This window comes from Bombus pyrosoma, linkage group LG12, assembly GCF_014825855.1.
Source record: "Bombus pyrosoma isolate SC7728 linkage group LG12, ASM1482585v1, whole genome shotgun sequence".
NCBI lineage: Eukaryota > Metazoa > Arthropoda > Insecta > Hymenoptera > Apidae > Bombus > Bombus pyrosoma.
In genome coordinates, this window is record NC_057781.1 from 8,930,665 (window position 1) to 8,958,219 (window position 27,555).

A 27,555-nucleotide genomic window follows, 5' to 3' on the forward strand; every position below is an offset into this window, starting at 1 on the left:
ACGATATTCGAACTTTCGATTGCGTGATAAGTTTCATCGCGAAAGCTTTAAAGCGTTTTAAAATATCCGGCCGTAGGCGGCTGAGTATTCAAGATCTATTCTCACAGGTTCGTCGGCTATACTTACGTCGATTCAGAAACTCTGCTAGTCGGTAACATAGCGGAACAAATCAGGACGACCATCGATAACTCCGTTTCGACAATTTACGAGAAAAGTTGGCAAACGAAGCACGTATTAAAAATAGAGATTCGTCCGTGTGTCGTGCAACTATAAAACGCTTCCGTCATGTGCGTGGCGAAAGTAGTCATCGGGCGATAAAAATATTATGGCAAGTTAACGCTCGCATGCGACGGCCAGCGTTCCTCCTGCCTGTCTATGGCCAGACTATTAAGAAGTCAGGCCACTGCACTGGCAGCAGATCTCTTTGAGGGTTGATGGCGGCAACGATAATGACGGTGTCGGTGAAACTGGTCTTCGGGAGGAAGGGTGCGGCGAACCATGGCATCATCCACCAGGACTCTCTCTCGGTGGTTTACCATCGACGAGCCTGAGCGATGCTCCACGTCACCGATGCATTATTGAGCCTGGGAACCCTACAGGTGGCCGGGCATCCTGTTAGAACGAGAAAGACCGTGGCAGAGCCGGGCCGAGGCCCTCGACAAAGAGGGAACTCTCGCCGGCGAAAGGGACATGGAGAACGAAGAGGTGGAGAACAGCCGTGAGCAATGCCGGGAAAGGGGTTGCAAAAGTCAACGGAAGCGTTAGGGATATTTTAGCTCGACGTCGGACTTTCCCCCCGACTTTCTGACTTTTGTACCGTTTCGTTTTTTCATCGCGCAAGCGATTTTCTTCCTTCAGAGTCATTATCAAAGCTCGGACGTTTGCGTGCGTTTACGGGTAATCTATGATCGCTGGTCGAAAGAATAAGAAACATCGTGTAAATAGTGGGACGAGAGGTTATCTCGGCGTAATATCGGAGAAGTGGATAAGTCGCGAGCATTGAGAGAATCGAGCGACGTTCAACCATCGTTCAACATTTCATTACGTGTTGCAGTATGCAACGAGCCGTGACTATATCTTCCTTCCGTTGAACGAGACATCGCGGGGAGAGCGGCGATGGTCGCAACGAAAATCGGATTGCAACGCTAGAATGCAACGCTATCGCCGTTATTGACGAGAAGAAGCAACGAACATCGTTGAATCTTAGGAAAGAAATTTATAATCGAATAACGAGAAACAAAAGTGTAATTCGCGATATCGGTTTCGAAGAACGTCGAACAGTTTAAAATCTGGTAATTGCATTTTCACGACTAAGTTTCAGGAAAGCATGGAGGACAGTAGCCGGGGTGAGAGTTTGTGCAAAGTTTGCGGCGACAAAGCATCCGGCAAGCATTACGGAGTACCGAGTTGCGACGGATGCCGTGGCTTCTTTAAGCGGTCGATCCGCAGGTATGCGAGGTAATTAACTTGCTGTGGTTTTCGATGTAACCGCGTCGCTAGGAAATCTCATGCAACGATTAACAAACACGAGGCGTATGCTAATATTTATTTCGCTATTAACTGTCGGTTTAAATTTAACGAAATCTAGTTGGGCAATTAAGTTCTAATAATATTCAATTCCGTCGTGCAGAAACCTGGATTACGTCTGCAAGGAGAACGGTCGCTGTATCGTGGACGTTTCTCGTCGTAATCAGTGCCAGGCATGTCGGTTTACCAAGTGCCTTCAGGTCAACATGAAACGAGATGGTACGCTTCGTTTCTACGGTGATTACGTTTTTATTCTTTACTCGTAACAAATTCGATTCGACGTTCTTTCATAAGGCTTTCTTCGTAGAAAATAAGCTGCAAATGTCAGACTGTCGGGCGCGCCGAGAACTCGAACAGTTTTTCGTTCGTGTGCAAACGTAAGGCATAATTTAATCTCAAAGAATCAAAGAATCAGTTTCAAAACGTATCCGCTATCTTCGATACTCGTTCTAAAAGCGTCGTTGAAATACATCACGCGTCGAACGAGAAGAAACTTACTGGAAAGTTAGCTTCGCCTTAACATCCCCGAGATTCGACGTCGACACGTTCGTCAAAAGGTTTGCGGATGACAGGCGCCGATACGTTCCTCGCTACTGCACCCGCGTACCCGCGCGAATGCACGAACATTCGTAGCCAACATCCACAATATTACAATGCATGGTGACGTTTCGTTCGCCAACAAAGAAATAGGGAAGTTGCTCGAAGGGCTGGCGAGTGGAGAGAGAGAGACAGAGAGAGAGAGAGGAAAAAAGGGTGCTCGCACCCACATGAAATTCTATATTCGTGCTTGCTCACGCCAGAATCCGGAAAGTTAGCCATGCCGCGAGCAGTGTCACAAGCAGCCTGACGTTCACAGGTTTTGTAAACACTTCTAGCCCGACCCGATAATCCAAACACTTGATTGCGCGGGGATATCAATTAGCGAAGGAGGGCAGAAAAGGTACCATTAGTGGTCTCCGCTCTCATGGTTTTGATTATATCCCTGCCGATGCTATAAAAAAAGCATGAAATCGATCGCAGGGTGAAGCGGGATTTTGTTTTCGTATAGCAACATATGTGGGTAAGGGATGTTTGATTTTAAACCGGGGGTTAATTCGTTGGGGTTAGGTTATAATTCCGTTTCGTGCCAGATAAGAATTTAATATGCGCGTTAAATTAGTGGAATTTAATCGTGAAGTTTACGATATATATTTCGCGCGTGTGTACTTGAAATACTTGACGACTTGAAAATCGATTTATGTCTATCGAGGTATTACATGATATTAAGAAATAAAGCATTATAGTTGGGATTGTTTCGACGCCAATAGAATAAATTGTCTGTCTGGCCATAAATGCATAACTGAATATGAAATACTAAGGAATTATGATACTCACAGCGGTGCAGCACGAAAGAGCTCCACGAAATACGTCGTCCCTGGTCGCAGCCGCGAGAAGAGGTCCGTCGGTATTATATCCTGGAATCCCACACGTTTACCACGCGGCGAGCAACCCTTACCATCCCCTTCTGTATCCTGCGCTATTTCCCTTCAAGCCGACAATGTCGGCCTTTACACCATCGGTCGGTAAGCGAAACAATCTACTCTATTATAAATTGATCCTAAGTTATTTCATCTTTGAGAACGTAGAAACGTATGGGAAATTATTTCACGTTGTACAAACAGTCACTACGATACTTTTTTCATTTGTAGCACATTTTTTGCCACGTTCACCGACAGAGCCGTTAACAGTGAACACAGCTAAAGAGGACGAGGTGACGAGTTCCGAGGAGGCTGGACCGATCGAAACGAGAATCGAACCAAAGGGTAAGAATTTTCTCGTAGAAATTTCGCTCGTTTATCGAGATACGATTGTTCGCTCGAACGACGAATATCTATGAATTTTGCAGAGGAACTCGCAAGCGCTCGTCTAGCACCGTCGGTTACGAACTCTGGAGCAACAGAATATATATCTAGCTTCTCTATTTTACCCACGGAGAACATCTACGAATTTGCGGCGAAATTACTCTTCTTTGCTGTCAGATGGGCGAGAAGCATCCATTCGTTCTTACAAGTAATCCGCGTGTTCACGCGTTATCTTTATATAAATGTCAAGACGAATTAGCATCGTGTTAATAAAGATCTTTTGGCGTTTCTTTTAAGCTACCCTACAGGGACCAAACTATCCTACTGGAAGAATCTTGGAGCGAGCTTTTCGTGTTGACCGCCGCGCAGTGGAACTTTCCAGTCGAAGAATCCGCTTTGGTACCGAACGATTTATCATCCGAAAGAAAAGAGACGCTCGTCGACGAAGTAAGGAAGCTGCGAGAGTTACTGGCAAAATGTGCTCTCCTCAGGGTCGATCATTCGGAATACGCCTGCTTGAAGGCCATAGTTCTCTTCAAAGGAGGTAAAAGAACTTTGCACGAATGTTAAAATTAATCGCATAAACGTTAATTAGAGAAATAGTGCGATAAGAATGTGAACGTTTATTTAGAATCGCGAGGACTGTGTGAACCAGGGCGAATAACAGCGTTACAAGAACAAACGGTAGCTGTATTCTGTGAGAGGGATGCACGGAGGGTTGGACGACTTTTGCTGCTGTTACCGCCTGCACGCGCGCTTTGTCGATCAATCTTGCAAGAATTGTTGTTCAAGCCGACGGTAGGGGATGTCAGCGTGGAACGATTATTGGGCGACATGGTCAGTGCACTGAGGCCGACATAACGCCAATTCGACTCGGTCGGTACGATACTCTTGGGGCAAGCTACCAATTTATATCAACAATTGCTACAAAGACAATTGCAACTTTTTTGGAGGAACGATCGTTTCCAATGATTCCAGTGAGATTTCGGCGTTTTACTGTTCGCTATTTCTTTTCAAATCACAAGGAGACGAGGAGTAGTAGTACCGATGCATCGACCGTTTTCACGTCGATAAAGAAGATTTTTCATAGAAATCGAAAGTCGGCGGAATAATTCGAAAAGTATTAAACGTTTACGTAAAATCTAGTCAATTCTTTCCTATGCGTATTGTAAATTACAATCTGACACTGTTAAGTCTAACTGCGACCTGTACATATACGTATTAGAAGTAAGCGTTCCATAATATATTAGCGAAGTGAAACGTTGCTCTTTTATTACAAAACTGTATTTTTTCTTTTCTCCTTCTTTTTTCTTTTTTTCCATCTTTATCGACAAATTAAAAATATCTCGCTCGTTAATCGTAAGATGCATTTCCTGAACCATTTTCGATATATACAGGTAGATTCGTGAACTTGTCAAAGATTGCGGGAAGACTTGGGGACAGGCGGAGTTCATTCACGAACGAAGAGAATGTGTGAAATCGAAAGACACTGACAGATTGTAGGCGACGCGATTGTTCGGTTTATTTCAGCAAAACGCTCAGAATTTTTGAAACGTTTATTTCCACATCACAACAATAAAATTCGTTTACAGAGTGTATGGGCATTCGCGACGTTAAATAAAAGTTACTCTTATGGATGATCATCGGGAAGATTGGCATCAAAGAAAAAAAAGAGACACTAACGCACACCGTAATTTCTTTTTTTTTTTTTTTATTAACTAGAATAATTTATTTTTTTCATTGTAGAAAAAGGAGAATGTATCTTAACTCATGGACTGCATTGTACTCATATATATATATACATATATATACAATTACATACAATCCTCAATTAAATGTTACACATAAATTCATTATAGATTGATTTCTTATTATTTTTTCGTCCTTGTGTGGCTTGCTTGTGTGTTTGTGTATGTAAAACATATTCAACCCGAAAGCGACAACTGTCGCTTCTTTTCCATTTTCTTTTCCTCTTGTTTCATTGCCCGGAATACGTACGACGATAAAAAAAAAAAATTTCCCTCGGTTATCCTGTTAGATGTAGGTTGTAGAGTGGAAAAAAAGTAGCTCCGAGTGCTATGAATTCGTTCGTTTTTTTTTTTTTCAGTTCTTTTGCCTTTTTTTATCCGTGGACTAAGACAAGGACGGAGAGACAGGGAAATTGGAAGGTACGGGATGGACAGACGAGGGAAGACGAAAACAAGAAGTACAAGGTGGAAGGTAACGTTGAAAACGGTAACAATGGAAGATCTCGCACAGATCGATCGAAGAACGATGTCGACGAACGAATAAAAATGGGAAAACGTTTCCGATGTCCGGGAATAGAAATGGGAAAAATGGATCGGCGATTAGGAACTTCTTTGTTTTCCCTTTCTTTCTTCTTTCTTTCTCTGGATATTATTCCGGGAATCGCTGGAAATCGTGGCAAGATCCAACGGTACGAAAGAGAATTTCGAAAAAGTACGACCGTCGTGTTTTCGTTTTTTTCTTTCTGCGAATTTGAGATACGAGCTCGGACATAAGAAAAGAAAGAAACGGGAAAATTTTACACTGGCTACTCTTCGCTCTTTTTTTCCATCTCCTTTCTTTTTCTTTTCTGACCGTCCTGAAACACGTTTAAACTACTTTTCCTGAACTCGGAGGACGTATCATCCCACCCTCTATCTCTGTTTGACACGTTCCTTAGTTTTCCTTCGGCTTGTTTGCGGTATCTAAAAACGCGTAATATTATGCGCGTTTACGATGAAACTGGGGGACAAAAAAAAAAAAAAAGAAAGAAAAAAACGAATGAAGAAAGTCCTTTTACCTGCGTTGAAATCTATCTATTTTATGAGGTGTGTCCAGCTTTTCGTTTTCCTTTTTTTTTCTATATTTTACTCGTTTTAGGAATAACTGATAATATTTATTAGTAATACCGTTCTCCTTTCCTCTCTCGCGTAACGCGCTTACATTCAAATAGACTTTTATTTCGAGAGTTACACACATTTAATAAAATTTCGCTATTAAGCAAATCGGTCTCGCTGCGTTTGTCGTTCGTTTGCGTGTGGGTGTGTTCTTTTTTCCCTCAATTCACCATTACTACTCCCTTTTTCTCTCATCTATAATATTACTTTATTTATCTTTATTTTTAATTACGTTTTATCATCTTTATTTGTGAGGAATTGTTCTCGTCGAGCGTATCGCTCGCTGATGATCACGGTGCATCTTCGCTCACGCGCGCGCTTCAACATCGATTTCTCTCGCTCTTCGTTCCCCGTAATTTTCTTAATTAATAATAGAATAAGAATAATAACAATACGAATAATAATGGTAATAGTAGTAGTAGTAGTAGTAGTAGTAGTAGTAGTAGTAGTAGTAGTAGTAGTAGTAGTAGTAGTAGTAGTAGTAAGTAGTAGTAGCGTAGTAGTAGTAAGTAGTAGTAGTAATGTAGTAGTAGTAATAATGATAATAATTAAAAAGCGATAAATTTTGTGGAGACACGAAGGGAAGGAAGCATACACGAATTTTCCCTTTTTTTTTCTTCCGCGAAAAGCAAACACACGAAAAGTGATTTTTCTCGTTCTCTTGCGAACTTTCGAATTTTCGATGGCACGAACAAAACGGTAGCTTTGTCCGCGCGTTCAGCCAAAAGAAAGAAAAGCGACGTTAGCTGGCGCATGAGCGTTACAAAATGAAAAAGACGCGCGTACATCGGCGTCTCGCCCGATTTTTCCTGTATCTTTTCAACCAGTAGCGCGAATCGAATTCACATAATATGCCCATTATTAATGTCGTTTCGTTTAATTTTCGTTACCTTTTCAAAATCCATTTTCGTTTCTTTATCTTCTTCTTTTTTCTTTTTCTTTTTTTTCATCTTTCCGTTCACTTTTTCTCCCGTGTTCGCGTTTATATTATACCCACGATGACAAAAATCGTCGATTCTTAATTACATTTACTTCTTTTTTATCTTCTTCGTTCTCTTTAAAAAAAAAAAAAAGAAAAAAAAAGAAAAGAGACAAAAAAACAACACAACGGCATTTCTACTATTCCCATTCTATTTTAACGCTAATATGTAGGACAAAAAACTAACAGATTTCGGTATAATAACAAATCATCGTCCACCGAGCCCGAGACGAGTCCGCGAGTCGCCGAGCAACCGATCGATCCATATAACCGTTTTCTTCTCTTTTTCTCTCTCTCTCTCTCTCTCGTTCTTTTGTCTGCAAACTTTCGCGCGCCTAAAATCCACCTTCTCAGCGATTCTCTCTCTCTCTCTCTCTCTACCCTGTGTCTTGTTCTCGGCGGTTCTCTGGACGCTCTCGGGCAATTCGGCGCGACGAAATATAACAGGTTGTTTGCTCTGACGACCGTAGAGTGCCTCGTTTCTCGTCCATCTCTTCCGCTCCGACGATGGACACAACAGAGAAAAAAAAAAAAAGAAGTTAGAAATCCGTCGAAGCCTACACGCCTCCCTATCGACGTTCCGACTCTCGTTGTTTTCTCTTCCTCTACGCCCGTAATCGATAATCACGCATTTACAATAATAATCCTGTCTTTACAGTTCTATATTATAGAATTATTAATATCTTTACTTCGCAGAAGTCGTATTACGAGAAACCCCGCTGGCTACCGGATACGAGACGACACCTTTTTATTGCTGTCGAGATGGTTTTTCGAAGGTTGGCAGTGACGCGTGCTAGTTAACGATTCCATCAACTATCCCAACGGATACCGTTACCATGTCCGACAACGTTCGTTACGTCTCGTTCGTTTAAACAAATAAAGACGAGCATCGAACGATCGAACGATAGGATCCGTTTTGTTCGGCTTGCGCATCCGATCGGCAGGTTCTCGAGGCACGATGTATCAGGATATATTTCTTAACTGTGTACGATTATTTCGGCTTTCTACGGTTTGTTGATAAAAAACGGCGAAGGGCGGAGGGGGCGACGGCGTAGGAAGAGAAACAGGTAACGTTCAACGAGACTCGGGCATCTTCGTATCGATAGGAGGCAAAACGTGGTTCGAACGTGTGGAGGTGATCGTCGAGAAACGAGAAACTCTAGCTACTTCACACTATGTACATTCAGAAAGGAGAGCCTCCGGCGAGCAGCAACGGGCGAGAATCGCGAAAAAATAAAAATGGAGGTCTCGCGCGTTGTTTCGACGGAAAGGCCCTCCGCCTCGACAGAGCTCGCGAATACAATAATTCTATTTCATAATTGTTTTATCATCGCTATTTCACGTTCAACTATTTCCTATTGTAGAAAGGGGGAGGGGGTCTGTGGATAGGGTTGGGGACATTTCTCTTGCTGGATTATTCCTTACTGTTTTGCGATCTTCCTCTCTCTCTCTCTCTTTCTTTCTCTCTCTCTCTCTCTCTCTCACTCTCTCGCGCGCGACTTACTTCTCCTTTTCTTTTTATTATTATTATTATTAACCATCGAGTATATGTATAATATTATATCTATATATATATCTTTCCTATCTGTGCTGTTGCTTTCGAACTCGTCCACGTCCCATGCGAAACGAGCGAAGGAAACGAAACAGATCGAACAAAGACCGTAGAACTTGGGATTCGTCCGATCGAATCGATCGACGAGGATTATATATATATTTATAGAGAGAGAGCAACTGTACATGTTTACGATGCTATCTGTTTGCGAGACGTAAGAATTGAAATATCCACGGTTGAAATTCTCCGTGCAAAGATCAGTGATTACAACGTGGTAACGTTGTGACTGCGGTCTCTCCTCGTTCGCGTCGATTACGATCGTGCAAAATCTCCATGCGCGTATCAAACGTCAACGACACGATGCAACAGCTATATATCGTCGTTTTACACGCATGATTATCGGAAGAAAGAAATCTCTAACTGGGTTTTCCCTATGCGTGTGTGTACATCACAATGGTGTTGTGAGATGGCAAAAAAAAAAAAAGAAAGGAAGACACAAAAGATAAAAGAAAGAGATATATATCCGACAACTGAAACGTGGCTTATCGTCTATATATTCTTCCCTATATACGATTGTTCTTCATCATTTATCGTATTGATCGTTTCGTTATCTCGTATTTATCTGTTTCATTATCTTCCTTCCCTATGTTCCTGTCGCTGGCTAGTTTCATTTTTCTCTGCGTTCTCTATCGTATATGCGTGTAATTGAGGTACGGTAATATCTGCTTTGTAGCTCTGAAATTTGCGAGGTAGTAGTGTGTTGAGACGTGGCGCGACGGCCACCCCCGTCGCGGGCGTCGAGCGTCCAACAGCGTCGCTTTCCTTTCCGTTTAAAAACGTTTCATAAGGCCCAAGTCTCTCGCGTCCTTCCAGACGGCTCGAGGAAGTAAGCTTAGATGGACGAACAAGATAGGAATGAAAAGGAAAACAAAGATAGAGAAACGACGAAAGGAGGAAAGAACGACGACGAGATCAGGTGTTGTGGACACGAGAACGAAGAAGGATCGCGAGACGATAAAGTAATAAATATATGGTGAGGGGAAGCGACGGCGAACGTTGTGTCTCGACGCCCTGTGACGCCGACGAGATCGGCCGGCACGGCGACGCCTTTCTAAAAATCCCATGGGTTCTATTGTAACAACTATTGCACTTATGATTTGTATATCAATGTCACGCTTTCACAGATGCGGCATACGTGTCAAATGTAAGAAGAGTACTGCGTTTAACAAATTCGTCCGATAACGGTGTTTAACTTTACAGAAAGAAAAGAAAAGAGAAAAAAAAAAGACAGTATGGAAAAAAGAAACGGTATCGGAGAAAAAGGTCGGAGAAAGACTCTTGTTGCATGGACACTCTTGCGTTAGAACTTTTTGCGTTAAACCTTACTATTATTAATAATAATTGTTATTTAATTAATAGGTACCTTTAAATGCCATCCGGTTTCCATTATTATTATTATACTATTATTATTTGCGATCTCTATCCCCGTTTTATCACCGCTCTTTGCAAGCTTCCTCCACGCTACTCTTATTCTCGCGTCTTTCCTCTCTATTTTAAAACGTCTTAAACTCTCTCCCTCTCTTTTTCTCGTATTATCTATTTATCTCTTTTTCTTTTTTCCCCTCTGCGAATATTCCCTCTTATATAGCTTACGAAAAAAAAAAACAAAGAAAAAACTGACAAAATATATATGACGTTATTACGGTGTAGATATATAGAATAATCTATATATATATATATGTATCCGATATATATAATATAGCTTTTCTATGGTAAATCTGGTACGATAATAAACTCTTAGACGCTTATTACAGGCGGAGAGAATCGGTCTCTTTGTTTCCTTTCTTCTTCTTCTTCTTCTTCTTCTTCTTTCCTCATATTCTTCGTTATTCTCATCTGTGTATATACGTTTTCCCGTTTTTCTTCTTTCTTTCGGTATTTGCATTGGCATGCGCGACGGTTCTATTTGCGTGTGTTCGTATGCACGTGCGTACATGGTGTTTTCCAACGCACACTGTTTATCATCTAACCGTATGCAAGTGTGTGTATGCTGACGATTTATTCGATCGGAAAAAAAGATGCGCGGTTTCGTTAGGAAAATTCTGATCTGTGCGAAGAAAACTGAATCTCAGCTTTCCTTTCGTCTATTCTGTTTACACGCACGGCTAATCCCACTGTTACTGTGCTCGTATGAAAAAAAAAAAAATATTACCTTCGTCTTTCCCTTTTTCCCAAATGTGATTTCCCTCTTCTCCACTTTCTTTCGTTCGTTTTTCGTTCACTTCGTCGAATTTATAGTCCGGTTATGGTTTTCGAATCGTCTTTCTTTACGTTTCCAACGATACAGGGCAATTCCTCACGTTCACATACTAATTTTTAAACCAAACTCGCTAGCGGGTGCTCTCCCTCCAGAAAAGAAACGAGAAACGCAGCTACTTCCCCCTCTTACTCTCTAGTCTTCCCTTTCATTTTTCTTCAGCTTTTCGCCAGCCTCTTCTTGGTCGAACGGGAATTTCGTTTATTCAATTTCGTTGTCTTTTCAGGTCGAATACGAGTCTTTTCAAGTCGAAAGCGCCATTCCTTTCCCTTCCTTCGTTCCTCGATCGTTGGCTCGATCCTTCGAAGAGCAAGACACACGACTTTGTTCTCTCGATGTTTTCTCTTCCTTCCACACGATGGTCGGACTGTCACCGAAGCAGAAATTTTGCATCCGGAGGGGAGCAGCTCGCTTAGATACATTTTTTTTTTCCAGCCTTAATGTCTATGTACTTTAACCTCTATGCTTCATGTACTTAATGATTATCCATATAGTATTTAAATATTATCCACTAAAAACACCATAAATTTTATTTGTTTCCTTCGAATAATCGGAAAATGTTTTTCTTAACGCGTTTCCTATGCGTGCACTTGTACGTATCTTCGTGTGTGTGTGTGTGTGTGTGTGTGTGTTGGCGCGTGGACGCGCCCGTGTATATACGTATGTATGCGTGTAAGAGTGTGAGTTCGAAAGTGAGTACGCGATTTCCAATGATTTATAAAAAAACCATAAAAAGAAAATAACAGAATTTGTCGATTCTACCAAAGACCATAATAAGTAAAAGAAAAATCAAAGAAATTCGGGGAAAAAGGAGCTTAAAAAAATAGTAGGGCGACGATAATAATAATAATAATGATAAAACATAGAACAATATCACAAAAAAAAAGGAAAAAAAAAGGAGGATCATCCCGAGGATCAGAACTGAAACGTGACGATGGAGAAAAACAAAATTTTATAATCGAAAACCAGAAAGAAGAAACGCGCGTTGTTCCCATCGGTCGAGAAAACGCGCGCCCGCCTGTCAATCGTATTTCCATTTTACTTTTCTTTTTTCTTCTTTTTTCCTCCTTTTCTCCGCGTTTTTAATTATCGAATTTCTTCTCGATTGAACAGGCCGTCTCTGTCTCTCGTTTTATCCCGACTTCGACAAATCGTTTCTCTCACTCCAAACGCGGCGCGCTCACGGGTCTCTATCAACTGCGTCAACAATTTCGTACTTGCGATCAGCTTTTTCTTTATCGTTACCATTAGAATTAGCATTATTATTATTATTACTATTATTATTAGCATTAAGATTATTATTATACGCCATATCTTATGAGTCCATTCCCTCGTTTTTTCTTCCTTCTTAGATCTCTCGTCCGTCGCCAAATCAAATTTTACCAGCAATCCCTTTACGTCCCATCTGTCTAATTCCTTTCCGTTTTCGAATTTAAAAGAAACCAAAAGAAAAGAAAAAAAATAAAGGTGTGTATGTATATATATATACACACACACACACATGTATATATATGTACGTATATATACATGTATGTGTGTGTATATATATATACACACACATATAGTGATAAAGAAAAAACATACACCATGTGCCTCGACGATACTACGTGATCATTTCAAATGAAAGGGAAAAAAAAACCTAGTAAACGGAAAAATAGTTATGAAATCTTGATACACCCTGGCAGGCATTACCGGAACGAGCTTCTCGGATCAAGAAAAAAGAGCGAGTTTTCTTTTTCTCTTATGGGGTCTTACGCGAAAGCAGCAAAAAAATTCATCGAATCATTCAAGACGCAAAAATATATAGGCGGTAATAGTAAATCGTAGATAGTAGTAATAGCGTAGTAGTAGTAATAGTAGTATAATAGTAGTAGTAGTAGTAGTAGTAATAGTAGTAGTAGTAGTAATAGTAGTAGTAGTAGTAGTAGAAGTAGAAATAGTAGAAGTAGAAATAGTAGTAGTAGTAGCGGTAGTAGTACTAGCAGCAGCAGCAATACTAGTAGCAGTAATAGTAGTAGTTAACGATAGTAAAGTATTCCATAGTGGTAAATGATTATATAGTAGAAGTTTTTTTTTATAGTAGAATAGTAGCAATTAAAGTAAACTAAAGTAGACAAAAAAATGAATTAATTATGGTGAAATTATCGTAATCGCAGGGCTCGCGTTCGTCGCGCCTCGTCCATCGGTTTTTTCCTTTCTCTCTTCTCTTTTTTTCACTAGATTTATATCACACCCTTTGGCTGTACGTCATTATCGGTCAACGATCAAAAATACAGATCGAGGCGACTAGAGTGACGAACATCGACAAGCCCTGCGGTAGCGCAAATATTAAAACAAAAAAAAAACATGATTACATCCAAATTAGCAAGTGCAAAGATGCATGCGCGGAGGTTGTCTCCGTCGGCAATGCGCAACTTCAGTATTATTTTATTTTTCGTCAAGAAAATAGCGTTCTCTCTTTTTCTTTCCAAGCACGTGTTAACTTCCAAGTAACATCTTTTCCGCTTGTTTCTTATTATTCAGCGATACTTTGCGTTGTTCCCTTCCCGCTCAACGATCATCCTTCTTTCAATCCTCTGCGAATTATTCAGCGATTCAGAGATCGTACTTCTTCCTTGGGATCGGTTTCGCGACGAAAAAAAAAAAAAAGTATGAAACGGCGCGTATTGCCGCTCTATTTTCATTTATGGATTAAGCTATCCGTTTTGGTTATTTAGTTCGTTATGCATGCAACCATCGTTCAGAAAAATGCATGGATATATCTCTCCTCTCTTTTCCTTGCCCACATCGTCTCTAGTCGGATCCTTTTCTACGTTCTTCTATCTCTCGCTTTCTCCTCCGTTCAAAGATCCCACATGCCATCCTAGACGTGCGTATAATAATGTACGTATATTTATATATAGCTATATATCCATATATATATAATGTATGTATATATAGTATGCGTGTGTGTGTTGAAGTATGCGTAGATCGTTAAAAATCCGTTTCCCTTTTTCTTTTGCGTTTGATGCATTTCGGTAAATTGAAGTAGAGTATCTTTACTTTTTTTTTTCTTTTTCTTTTTTTTCATTTTTGTACAGCCGCCCTGGCGTCGTGCCGAGGGTCGCGCCGGTTTTCCCCCCTTCCATTTCCATCTCGTAATTCTTTGTTTTTTTACTTTTTTATTTTTTGTAATTTCACACAGTCCACTTTTTCCCTATATTCTACAATATAGAATATATGTATATAATATATATGTGTATACAAAACGAAAAGCTGTCCTCCTCCCTTTGCTGTCAATGTGATGATGATCCGTTATTTTCGGCCCTATTTTCTATCATTGCCTGTCCAGTTTGTCGTCCAGCCCTTCTCGTTCGATCGTCGTCCGCCTGCGCACCTATACTTTTCGCCCATTACGTAACAGCACGTTCTGCAGCACCGTGTCGAAACGGCGTCCCGGAGTCACTTTTGCATTTTACTATCTGCTTTTCTTCCATTTCCCGTGCCCCAACAAATTTATTCCTTTTGCTTCTCTTTCACGAGCAGGCGACCACGCCGATCCGGCGTAGCTTCTCCCGCTCGATCGTTCGTTCATCGAGCCTGGCTCGTTGTGCGTCGAAAGGTACTATACGTTCTATCGTAATTTTTCTTTGTCGTGAAAATCTTTTGAAGTTGGTTCGCGTCGATAAGTGTGTAAATTCTTCCCCTTTTTCCCGATGATTTAGCTCGATAGGCCACGAGTTCGCGCAAACGCATACTGGTAAATACCGAAATTCTATCGATCGATGATTCTCGATGTTCGTTTGCCAGCAGTGGCGAGCAAGAAGGCTCGAATAATATTCTCGTTGTCGAAAGATTGATCTCGCCCTTTTTCCATCGTTCCTCTCACTCCCTCTCACTCTCTCATTCTCTGCGCATTCTTCTTTTCTCGCCAATGGGCTGCTCCGACTGTTTGCCGTTTCGATATCGAATTTGCTTGTTCTTTTGCGCTTCTACGTGTATCTATCGTCCTTTGGTAAGTCGATGTTTCATCGTACACGATTCGACAGACGCTGCACCAGCACCGAGTACCGAGTTCGAACAGTTCCGAGAGCAAGTTGAAAGTAATTACGCGCGGATCGTTAACGTCGTTAAAGCAATTATCAATCGATCGAAGATTTTCGTTGATCGAGTTCCGCCGAGTGCTAGAAACATTCGCTACGTTGCTATATAAGAATGATAGTCTTCTCGTCGATTTGATTAATTAATATGGTCCCGCGATCGCCTGCATACTCGCAACCGTATTTTCTACGCGTTCGAACGTCTAGCGCCAACGTCGAAACGATTTTTCTAAAAGAGAAAGAAGACAAAAAAAAAAGACACCCGTGAAAGGAAGAAAAGAGGAAAAAGGAATTTACTTTTTTTTTTTCGGTCGACCAATCTGACGAAACTGTTTCGACTCGGACGCTTCGGTGCTTCGGTGCGTACGATATACACAGTACGCGTAGAACGTACACATGGTACAGCCCTGTGTATAGCGGTTTGTCGCGAATGTCGACCTAACCGAAAAGCGTTCGCGGTGCCTTTCTTCTGCCCGTGATCTTTCGTTAAACGAATGAATACGTGCGACGACGTACGTGAGCATCGATCGGTAAAGCAATTCGAGTCTCGCGATCGAACGGTTCTCTACTTTCGAGTTTGTTGGAATTTCTCTGCAGCGTACGATTGGCACGAGACTTGGCATGTGTGTTACGTGTTTGTGTGTAGTTCGTTTGCGCGTGTTCGTTTGTAACAACGGAAAAATAAGATATAAATGCGTTAAATATCTATATATATCTATATAAATATATATATATATGTATAAAAAAGAAGTTATAAAATGTATCGGCAAACGGGTTAACAGAACAACATTCACGAACGTGGCAATCGTGCGAAACAAACGTGTAAACCGAACAGGAAAAACGAAGAACGTGTATAAATATTTCTTGCGATCAAAGAAGTAAATGGTAAACGGTCGCGTCGAACGAAAGAACGCGAGACGAATCAACGGAGATAAAGAAGAACCAGAAATACCAAGGATTGGTGTAAAAAAAAAAATCGCAAGAAAACACTCGCGAACGATACTTATACTCTATAACGGCGCGTTGTCGTTCAGCGACGTACTAGCACGCGAAACGATTTCGCTTGATAAAATTGCTCGGTAATAAAAGAATAAAAGAGAAAAAAAAAATTGTGGAAAACGCGAACAACTATATATATATATATATATACGAGTCTATTTTCTTTGTACGCTTTGCAGCGTCCTATCTTTGTATTTTCTTCGTTCTTGCTTTCTTTCCTCCATCTCTCCGCTTTGCGGTGCCTCTATTTGCCGCCAAATTAGAAAAGATACACGGTAGTTAATCCATGAGGTAGCGAATGAATGAAAAACAAGCTCTTCCTTCTCGTTAACATCGTTCCCTTCCTCTCTTCTTATCTTCTCGCTCTCTCTCTCTCTCTCTCTCTCTTTCTCTCTCTTTCTCATCTAACGTGCCTCTTCTCTCCGTCTTTATAGTGCGACTTCCTTCGATCGGTCCAACTGCCGGAAACAGCTATTTTGGGTTTTAGTATTACTCATCTCGTCTCGATCAGCGACGGCCGATCGCGTCCTTTCTTTCGACTCGACGCGATACTCGGATCGTCGCTCGAGTTCGCTGGAGAGAGCATCGATATGAAGGACGGCACACCGACGACTATACGATATTATCCTTCGCCCGTCCTTTGCGATCGTTCTTGTTTTAGCGTGTCGCGTGAATATTTCAACGTTTAGGAGAATGTTGCAGTTGTATGTTTCGTCGAGCCGCTGTCTCGTCTCGTTTGGCAGTGACGACACCACTAACTGGTGTAACTTCGTTACGTATATTATTGCCGATCGGCGTTGTTCAATGAGACAGATCAAAGAGATCCAGTCGTTGGGGAATCGATCTCTTCGAGGAACCCTGGGTGGTCCTTCGATATGAGAAACACGATCGATGCGTCTCGATCGATCGTGTCGTATTGTTCGTTGGAACGCTGTCTCGTTCTTCTATCTTATTTTCTGTTCATCGCGTTTCTGGCAAAATAACTTTCTCTTATGTACAGCATTCATCGGGCAGTGTGTGTGCATGTTTCATCCGGTTTCGGACGAGCATCGTTCGAACCAAGCTCTAATTACATATGTATATATTAATATATTTGTATATAATATCCCCGATCGGTTCTCGGTATAACGATGATCGATGTTAGAAAGTTGGCGCGCGCCTACCTGCGCACGGATAATTAATCGTTGAAGTTTCTGCATCGAAGTACGAGACGAGAGCGACGACGGTGGAACGGTAGTGACAGGGTCACGCGTTACCCGTATAACATGCGGCACCATGTGTAAACACTTTCGCTTATATTTAAAATGAAAGAAAAACAAAAGCGCGGCATCGTGATGGCGCTCGTCTCAAAGAAGGAAAGAAAAAAAATAGAAAAGAAAAGAAAAATACTTCATTCGCTCTTTTCACCCATACGCGACGAAACGGCTATTTTTCACGGGTTGCATATTCCTCTTCTATCCGTTACACATAGACTAAATCTGTTTCGTTAATAAGTTTAAGCTTTACATATAATATATATCTATGTACAACAAGTGTATAGTGTATAATGTGTGTTTACTATATATGCATACAAGGTTTTCTTGGGGAAATTCGGGGGAGTGTAAATGCAGTGTAGAGAATAAGTTACATACCCGCGCGGTTTTCTTCATAATGCCCATTATTGGCAACAATAGGATTAATAATAGATAATATATTAAGACTTCTTTGAAAAAAAAAAGACGCGTCTTCGCTCTTAAACTTGTCTCTCACTCTATTCAGCTTCCTAACTCTCTGCTTAAAAATTATGTTTCTGCGTATTTCATCATCCGATCAAGAGTAGCTCTCTCGCTCTCTCGCTCTCTCGCACGTTCACTCTAGTTTCCCTTTCGCTCCGCTTCTTTCTCACCAAATTTTTTCATCCCTCTTTACGCGCCCAATTCGCGCGTGCCACACGCCTTAAAAAAAAAGAAACCTTATCCGATATATTATCTCTTACCGATATCACTTGAACCTGTTACATTAACAACAATGCCCAAATTGTATACAATAAGGCCTTCGTTTACCGCCGCGTATTCGGTTCGCAACCGTTTCTCGACCCGGAATTATATGATTCAGCAGCCCTGATTATTCCATCTCGCGTTCTCGGCGTTTCCCGGCCAAAGCGTTCGTGCCGCGTCTCGTTCGAGGGGCAAAAGGAAAAGGAAAAAAAAAAGAAAAAAGAAAAGAATAGTCGATCGATTCCAGTCGATGGACCGCGAGCGAACTTTGCCCTCCAAACGAAACGCCGACGCGAACGACGACCACCGGGGCAAACGAAATTTCCCCCGTAATCTGTTATCCCGTGCCACTGCTTCTCTATCTCTTTGCATCAACATACCGGCGGTCTGTTTCGCGATCTTACGAAAATCTGAACTGCCATACTTGACTCCGGCTACCTCGAAATACTAATACTAAAGCCCAAAATAATCTTCCACACCCTTTTCTCACAAGGGTTTGTCGGTGTGTGGTTTCGTCTTTCTATTTTCCCCTGTGCTCTCTTATACGCGCGCGCGATCTCGTCTTCACGGTGAAACGATGATAACGGTAACCCGCAACGAATTACCGTTCGAGTCGTTTCCCCGGTAAACTCTATATCCCTTACCACTATTACTATTCGTTTATCACTATTATTATTATCGTTATCAATAAAGAAATACCAAGTGTTGTAACGTTGATCGGTTGTTCGCAACGACGAGTCGGGCGAATGATCGCCTCTCGATATTACCATATTTTATCTTCTCGTATTTCTATCCCCGATGTAGCGCCCTATAATAACCCATACGTTACTATTGTAAAAATCTCTACGCGGAACACGAACCGCGTGCACGAATCGTTTGCACGTCTATATATTCTATAATATATATATAAATATATTATATTCTTGCGTGTTTAGTATTAGGATCGTGTAAGTCGATGACGAATCGAACCGATCGCGATCCATTCTTCGGTTTCTCTTTTTTCCTTCTTCTTATTTTTCCTCTTCCTCTTCGTCGCAATGCGTGATAATATGTATATTGTAAGGTGACATCGGCGTAAACCACCCTGCTGATAGTATGTTCTGTGTCTCGTTTGTATAATAATGGTATGCATCGAAGACAGCCGAGCAATGCCCGCGAAGGAGAATCACGGATATATCGTACACGCCCTTGCTGTCTTTTTGCTGATATTTTCATTTTCTTTTTCTTTCTTCTTTTAAAGGTTGTTGGTCTCGGGGTCTACGAGCGAGTGAAGAGAATGCGCGATATACGTTGGATGTTGCGTTGCGTAGACATCGACGACGGTAAAGCATTGAAAAGCAAAACTGGAAGGATCGAGCTGTGATTGTCTGAAGACCGATTAAAGATCGTCAAGCGTGACGCTGTTGAACGTTTGCGATCGAGAACGTTTTGCGACAGCGCGGATCTTATTCATACACGAGTGGTGGGGGATGATATAGTCGCGATGGGAATTTCATCTCGGCAACCTGATCCGTTCAAAATTGTGCAGCGCGGACTCTAATCGTATTCTCTTCAATTTCTTCGAGCTTTTCGTCCCAACGGTAGGATGGGCTGCCGGAAACCTATGCCTTTTGTATTTCATTGGTCGAGAGTACGCGTGTTCGTACGCGTCTTCTTTCTATCTTCTAAGAACGATTTTTGTCGGCTCGTTCGGCGTCGAGCGGATACGCTGATCCTTCAACTATGTGGTAGATCCAACTGTAAGAAAGATGATGTGCGTCGTTGCTATGTACGATGATGTATCTAAAACGTGCGCGGAAATGGAAGATTTTGTTTGAAATTTCGGCCACCGTGTCGTACGTGGCGAATCGTCTATTTCATCGAGTATCTTTCGGAGTTCTTTCTTTCTCCTTTCTATTCTCTTTCTTTTTTCTTTTTCTTTTTTTTTTTTGTCTCCTTTTCGTTTTTTGTATCTTCTGCCGTTTCATCGAAAGTTTGCTCGCGAATCGCGTAGCTGTTACGCGTTAGACGCGTCCTTCGCCTCTTCTGTGCGCTGCTTCTGTGTATTTCTCTTTCCGTTTCGCTGTCCACTCTCTTTCTAATACCGCGACGGTAAGCGTAGCTTCGCTGAAAGTTCTCGTCGTGTTTGTCCATCGTCGTGCCGGTTTTCTCGTGCGAATTTTCATCTCGTGTATTTCGTCTGCAACTGTTATATTATTATGCCTGGGCGTGCTTCTCCGCGCCTGCACCAGCAGCGTGTGCAGTTCGTTTCCCGTGGAGGAGCACTCTTCTGTTTTTCTTCTTTTTTTTTCTTTTTCTTCAAAAAATGTTCGATAAAAAACTACACAAAATGACGGTTGTTCTGTCGTACAAATAGTCTATACGAAGAAAGTGATAAAAAGTTGATAAAGCTTAAGAAGAGTCGTCGGTGATAGGTCGACGACGACATTGGACGTTCGTACAAAAAGAAAGAATCTTTCTCCTTTTCTTCTATTTCTTCTTCCTCTTTTCTTTCCCTTATTTTTTTTTTTTCATTTTCTCATTTTTCTCTTTTTTATTTCCTGCTTCTTATCTTCGTTTCGTCGAGGCTCGCATACGATAGTTGAAGTTACGCACGTTTCACGCTTCGATCGAAGGAATTGTTCTCGTTTTCTTCGTCGGACAAAGTTACCTTGTTACCTGATGCATGATACGATCTTTTACTTGTTTTTACTTTTCCGTTCCTGTTGTTGTATCTTAATCTTGTCTCGCTGGATATATGGAAAATCTTAGCTTAAGCGTCGAGCTTACTTTAAATTTCCTCAATTCTAAATCGATAGGTGCGATTTCTCACGGTAAAATATTCTAGAATACTAACATTTAAATTTACCAATAATTCGATTTTGTACATTTGTTTTCTTGGTATTCTTAACCAATAGTAGATTAAGTTACTCCTCGCCTCTTAATTCACGCGCATAATAATTTATAACGTTAAAAATCTTTTCTCTTTTCTTTAAGTTATTACTATTTATATTAATAATTTCTATTCAATCTTCATATTCATTTTTTTTCCATTTTTTCTCTTTTTTTTTTGTGTTTAAGTTTTGTTACTTTGATTTGTACATTCTCCCGAGCGTGCGCGAACGGGCTTTTGTCACGTTCTCTCCAAATCTCTCTATCCCTTCTTCCTTTCTCTTCCTACGTGGCGTTTGAGAAGTGCTATGCTGAGGAATCGTCCGGAAAATTAACTTTCATCTCCGTGTTATCGCGATGCTTGTTGTTGTGGTGTGCTTTCTCCTTTTCAATGTTTGATCAAGTTGTTGCGTGTAATATGATTTTTGCATTTATCGTGTTCGCGTGGTATATTACCATAAATTCTCTCGAATTCTCGTTACTTGTCCCTCTTTTTTTCTTTCTTTCTTTCTTTCTTTCTTTGTCGAAACAGAGTGCAAGTACTGTGGACGAGCAACGAAGTTAAACAATGTCCTCTTTTTCACTTTCTACGCTACTGAATCCTCAAGTTTCTCGTTTTTGTTGTCGTTACGGTAGCTTTCTTCTTTCGTCTTGTCGTGGAAATTTCGTTTTTCAAAAATTAGCGCAACGAAAAAATGAATCAAAGATCGATGAACGAGTTAAAGGTGTAAAAATTCACGTGCGGGGCAGATTGTGCGGATCACGAACTTTCCTTCTTGTTCTCTTCTGTTCTTTTTTTTTTTTCTTCTTTTGTATTCGTACTTCTCTTTCTTTCTTTTTTTTAATTTTTTTTTCATTTTTTTTTTTTTTTACAAAGAGATATTCCGAAAAGGGGTAGGGGCGATGGATTTCGTTGTTGCCACCAAGTCTTCTCTCGTGCCGCGCAACAACGAAATTCTGTGAAAAGAGCGATAGTGACTCTTACTAGCGTCGTGCTTCTCTATACACATTTTGCGTTTCTGTCGTTTTTTTTTTCTGACACGTTTTTCGCGTGCGATCGACCGTGGAAAAATACGTGAAAAATTTGGATTCGTTGTTTCGGCCGAAAAGATCAATGAATTCCGAACGTGTTCCCTCGATGTGTATCGTTTCAGGAAAAAGGAGCGTCAAGTGATCTCGAATTGGCGTAAATGATTTTTGGTCGGTAAAGCGAATCTTTCCGTTTAATTTGACGTTGTTGCCGATGATTATGAAACCGTTGCGTATCTTCGTTTTGTCGCGTGTTGCATCTTCCCTTTGTTCTATGGATTTCTATCCGGCGGATTTACGTTTATCGTTTATTGATCTATGGTTTCGTGGTTATTCTATAAAACGATGTCTGTCTGTTATTCTCTTACTACTGTGTTCATATTGATTTTAGTCTCTTGGCACTTTCCTCGTTTTTCTTTGCGCTCTTTCTATTCTTCTTCTTCTTTTTTTTTTTTTTTTTAATTCTTCTTCGTTTTAATCCTCTTTTATTCTTACTTTACAAAACGTTAATCACTCTCGTCTCTTTAAATATTTACGTTTCATAAATAAGCACGGAAGCGAAGGCCTGCGGGCGAGTAAGCATTTTCAGGAAGCGACAACGACGAAAATCGCGTCGCATAAAACTGCGAGCCCGATCGCCTTTGTCGCTCGCCGTTGAAACGACGTTCGCTCGCCGAGCGGACCTGGCGCCGCCGTTCTCTCCAAATATATTAAATATATTATACAATTTACCCCACTAAAGTTTCCTTTATCCCCCCCTCCCCTGATGAGCTACAGACGCGCACAGCGCAAAAAGCTGCGCGCCGTGCTCTTTTAAATCTTATCTCTTTCATTCTTTTTTACTCCCATCTCTCTTTCTTCTTTTTTTTTTCTTTCTTTCTTTCTTTCTTTTAAATCTTTAAGTTACATATTCTTTTACGAAAAACACTCCGCTTCGCTTCTTCGCTTCTTCTACACCATCTTCCTCCTTATAATCTCCTTATAACTCTATTTAAAAAACATTTCAGACTTTCTTCGTCGCACCTCGCTTTTTTATTTTTATTAATATCGTTAAAATTCATTAAGTTATTAAAAACGTCTAACAAAAAAATTGAAAAAGAAAGATTCACTTAGATCTCCCCAACAAGGTATCAAAAATAAACTTATTACTCTTAGATTCATTTCGCTTTTTTCACGTCGCTATCTCGCTTCTCTCATCACGTAGTTCTTCCCTTTCTATCCGCTTTGTCTCTTTTTCCTTTTCCACTCAAATCCGGCGTCGTTACTCTTTTCCATCTGTCCTCGCTCGAGTTCGCTTCTTCCGTTATATCGCCCTCCTTTTCTCTCTCTCTCTCTCTCTCTCTCTCTATCTCTATCTCTCTGCATCGTCGTGTCTTCTTTCTCATTTTCCTTCCTTCTGCTTTTAATCCTTCCGGCACTCCTGCTCTTCGAGATGCAGCGAAAAAGAAAAAGGCAAGAGAGCGGAGAGCATTGGCGCGCCGAGCTTCCACCGCTCGCGTTCGTCTCTTTATTTTCCTCTGCATACCTTCTGCATCGTTCAATTTTCCATTATCCGCCGATAGTAGTAGTATCGCTACGCACACTCAACAGAAGTTCGTTTCTCTGTAATCCGTTTGCCTTCTCAGCCGATAAACAAAAATCCTAACACGCGATATAACAATTCCCTTCCATTCAACGTACACGTTTTCTCTTTCGTAAAACTGGATTTCCTCCTACCTACCTTAAACTTCTGTATTTTTGTACTAAACGCATTCCAAATGCCATGAGGTGAACCGACGGTCGACGACCCTGTCTTCCGATCAATCCCGTGAACCGGAAAGGATTATCGTCTTCGTCGCTATGCGCGAATGCCGGCCACCAGGTTCAACGTACTAATTGAGCATCGATCACGCGCCACGAAATTTCAAGGAAATCTGGCTAACGCCGGGTAATTTACGATCTCTGCCGGTAGCGAAACTTTCTATTATCGATAGGAGAAGTTAAAACGTATGAAACGATGACAAGGTTCCTTTATAATACAATTAAAAATGAAACTTGGATGGCGGAGAGATTCAACGATCTTGCGAATGCTCTTCTCGTGGCACGCGATGATGCGTCTCGTCAGTCCGTTAATTCATCTTCTCTCCTTTTTTTTCTTTTTTCTTTTTTTTCTTTTTTTTTTTTACTCTCTGTCACGTTTATAGATCACTGAAACGGATCTAGCCCGTTCGAACAGTTTCTCAAGTCTCTTTCGATAAATTAGTGCAAAATTCACTTCACCGTTTTAAATAGTCCTGAAACGTTTAGCTTCCTTTTCACCGTGTTTCCTACCTCTTTCTTCACTCTCCCTCCCAATCTCCGTTTTCCCCATAAAATCTCTTACACGATCGATCATTCCGTTTCGAGCGAAAACGTTTCCTGCCCGTACGATGCATGTGCGAACCATCGTATCCCTCAACTTGTTAGACTCATGCCTTTTTTTTTCTGTTTCTGCTTTCATAAATCAAAACTTAAGACTTAGGAGTTACGCGCGATCGGTCACGAATATTCTTCGTTAATGGAAAACCTTATCTTTCCATCGCGTTCGCCTATCGTCTCTTTAAAGTCAAAAAACACTCCATCTTTGAATTCTTCTCGAATTTCATATTATTCCTTTCGCCGATGATATACGACAAATTGTCACAGAAAGAATCGTAAGAATTATCGTGATCGATAGTACGCGCCGTGCCGGAAACGCGATATCGCTGCGAGTTTCTAACGCGTTTATCAAACTTTCAACGTATTCGTAATAGTATTCGCTATCCTAATAGTGATACGACTATATATATATATATATATACAATATATAATATATATATATATATGCAGATAATTAAAACAAGAGAAAAATAGAGGAAAGAAATAATTACAGAATTTACAAAGATCGTTGAGGGCCGGAATTTCATAAAAATTCGCAGACGTACGATCTTTGTTTATTCGATAACTCGCTGGCGATATCCGCGCTCGCATCGCGAGGCGAAGAGCGATATCAAATACATGGCTTTTTCTCTTTCGTCAAATATCACTCTCTTCCACCTCCGGCACTTTTCCCACTTTTCTCCTTTCTACGATTCTTTTCTCACGATTATCCTAATCTATCTTTCCTTGTGTATCTTTGCCATATAAGCCTAACCAGTAATTAATTACTTATCAATTAATAGTAGTATTCAACACACGCACACTCACACATAATTACATTCATTTATAAGGTAGAAATCCCTGAAAAAGTTTCATAGTAAGCAATCGTCTTATCATTTTGCTCTTCTTTCGGTCTCTGAAACTTCTTACATTTGTCGAAAGCGATTCTCGCTTTCTCGTGCGCACCAACGGTCGCTTTTTCATTCTCTCTTCCTCTCTTTGCGGAACATCCTTCTCGTAGCACGAAACAACGTCCGTTCCATGTACAACATCGAACAATTCCTCGGTATTCATCCTCTCGTTTATACTCTCTTTTCTTCCAAGCGTCTTTGATTTATAGTTGACTCAGTTTCTTCTTTCCGATCACTTTTGCAAAAAGCGACTCGACGACGAAGGATGTTGTTTTCGTCGGTATCTCCTTCCATTTGCTGTTTTCGACGCTAATAACCACTCGTCGATTCTCAGCAGACGCGACCCGTCTACGTTGTGTCTGTGACCCCTCCCGCTGCTCTTCTTGACTCTTGCAAGGAACTTGAGGCGAGTAGAGCGTTCAACGCGCCATACGCATGTCACGCATTTTCACTTCACTAATACGCAAAAACTCGTAATCGCTTCTTTGGTATTACAGGCGCGAGAGGGGCGGGGACGAGGGAATCTGCCATGAAAACTTTTCGGCTTACGTCTAACTGTAGAACGAGTCACGTTTCGTTCACATTATCTTCGATAATTAAGTCTCGTTAATTAATGTCTCTCTGCGTTGTGATATAAAAAAAACTGTACCTAGAGTAGTTCTTTTCTTTTCTTCAAAAAAAAAAAAAAAAAAAAAACCCCGCTTTTCTGTATAGAGTACTTAGTAGAAGTAAGTAGATAGTTAATAGCAGTAGTAATAGTACTAGTAATAATAGTAGTTGTAGTAGTAACATGTATAACATAATTGTGTAATCGTTACTTAACTTCTCTGTATATTATTATAACTTTAATATTATGTAGACTTTTTTTAGATTAGTTGGTTTTTATCCTTTCTCTCGTTTCACTTTTCATTATCATATTAAATCTTTAACGGTAATGAATGAGGTAATAAGGTTGTGTATGCTTTTTTTCTTATCATCGTATCCTATTTCATCGACGAGGTGGTTTCGTTAACGTTGCGTAATCGATTCGTTCGAGTGCCACTCGTCGCTTCAACTTCTGAATTAAGCAAACTCGCAACGAAACGTGCTGCAACACGCGTAGAAGAAGTGAGCGAACAATCTGTATATCTCTCTTCGACGGACGAATCGATTATAACTTATCATCCCCGCTCCGAATGGGCAGGAAGTAAATTTTTCGTCTCACTTCGTCTCGCATGATGCGTATTCGTTGGCTAACGTGCACACTTCCGTCTGATTCAACGCGGTGCTCTCTGCATCGCTTTCACTTCACAGAGCTGTGTATCCTGAGCCACGAGAGGCTCGTTGTTGAACACGACGTAGGCCGAGTGTCACGATCGATGGCAATCGGTCAACAATAACATAATTTACCATTAGTTCTGTTGCAAAAATCTGTCTAAAAAATAAAATGCTCTATATTTATTGCGTTCACGGAGACTCGCGACAAAATGTACTTACGACAAATGAACTCGCGTACAAGACGAACTACGGTATAAAAGGGGCCTGCGGGAGGAAACAAGACAAGAACAGCCATCGATCATGTCACATCTTACCGTTCCGAATCAAACCTATATATGATTTTAAATATTATCCGATTCTATTGCATATATGATGTGTGTGTGTGTGTGTGTGTGTGTGAGCGCGCGCGCGCGTGTGTACGGATACTGTACGTGACATTTTGAACCGATAGCTTTCGCGAAGTACCGTTCGTATTATGTACATCGAAGGATACATAGCCCGCGAGAAGGAGGTCGCACGTAGCCTTTTACGAGAGAATGTCAAAGCGACGAAGGCCACCCCGGCGATTCAAACGGATTCTCTGAAGCGTTGGTCGGCGTCATGTAAGTTTCAGTGACGTTACTGATTTTGTGATTGCTGTTGATTAGAAGGCGAAGTACTAGATTGTTGCTGAGCTGAGTGTTGCGACGCTGTGCCACCTTGTTGGGACGTGGCACTGCCATCTCTTCGAGTACGAGAACCACCTTCTTGGCTGCTACCACGACCAGCGCGTGAGCCTGCAACACCTGCTCCAGGTGCACCAGATGACTGTAGAACCATAGCGCGAATTCTTCTCTGTGCCGACTGTGAATCAGAGAACAAGCAAAAATTGATATACTTTATCCGTCGGGTTTTAAAGATCGTAAAACGTTGAAGTAATTTTAACGGTGACGCGCGTA

At 41.1% G+C, this 27,555-nt stretch overlaps 2 protein-coding genes across 9 annotated transcripts in view; one reads left to right on the forward strand and one right to left on the reverse strand.

Annotated features, from left to right (window-relative positions):
- Positions 1-297: 297 nt before the first annotated feature.
- Positions 298-9,290, forward strand: LOC122573843 (protein dissatisfaction-like). 5 transcript variants are annotated; one of them, XM_043740753.1, is made up of 8 exons: positions 298-705; positions 1,316-1,458; positions 1,631-1,764; positions 2,904-3,089; positions 3,216-3,329; positions 3,413-3,576; positions 3,666-3,912; positions 4,000-9,290. In XM_043740753.1, exons 1-8 carry the CDS (start codon positions 691-693, stop codon positions 4,227-4,229), a joined length of 1,233 nt encoding a protein of 410 aa, XP_043596688.1. In that variant the 5' UTR covers positions 298-690; the 3' UTR covers positions 4,230-9,290. The 5 variants fall into 5 exon arrangements, with proteins under 5 accessions (XP_043596688.1, XP_043596690.1, XP_043596689.1 ...); XM_043740755.1 differs by having other exon boundaries at positions 1,631-1,746; XM_043740754.1 differs by having other exon boundaries at positions 1,316-1,449.
- LOC122573842 (insulin-like growth factor 2 mRNA-binding protein 1) overlaps positions 7,385-27,555 on the reverse strand; it is a 58,183-nt gene continuing 38,012 nt past the window's right edge. For all 4 annotated transcript variants that reach the window (XM_043740749.1, XM_043740752.1, XM_043740751.1 and 1 more), the window contains exon 7: positions 7,385-27,460. In XM_043740749.1, coding sequence (XP_043596684.1) covers positions 27,236-27,460 — 225 coding nt within the window. In that variant the 3' untranslated portion in view covers positions 7,385-27,235. The remainder of the gene's footprint in view (positions 27,461-27,555) is intronic.

Bases quoted from the DNA above. Each gene is read 5' to 3' on its own strand.
- LOC122573843 (XM_043740753.1), top strand. The intron at 3,577-3,665 runs GTAATCCGCGTG...GTTTCTTTTAAG, and splicing joins GCATCCATTCGTTCTTACAA to CTACCCTACAGGGACCAAAC. The intron at 3,913-3,999 runs GTAAAAGAACTT...ACGTTTATTTAG, and splicing joins CATAGTTCTCTTCAAAGGAG to AATCGCGAGGACTGTGTGAA.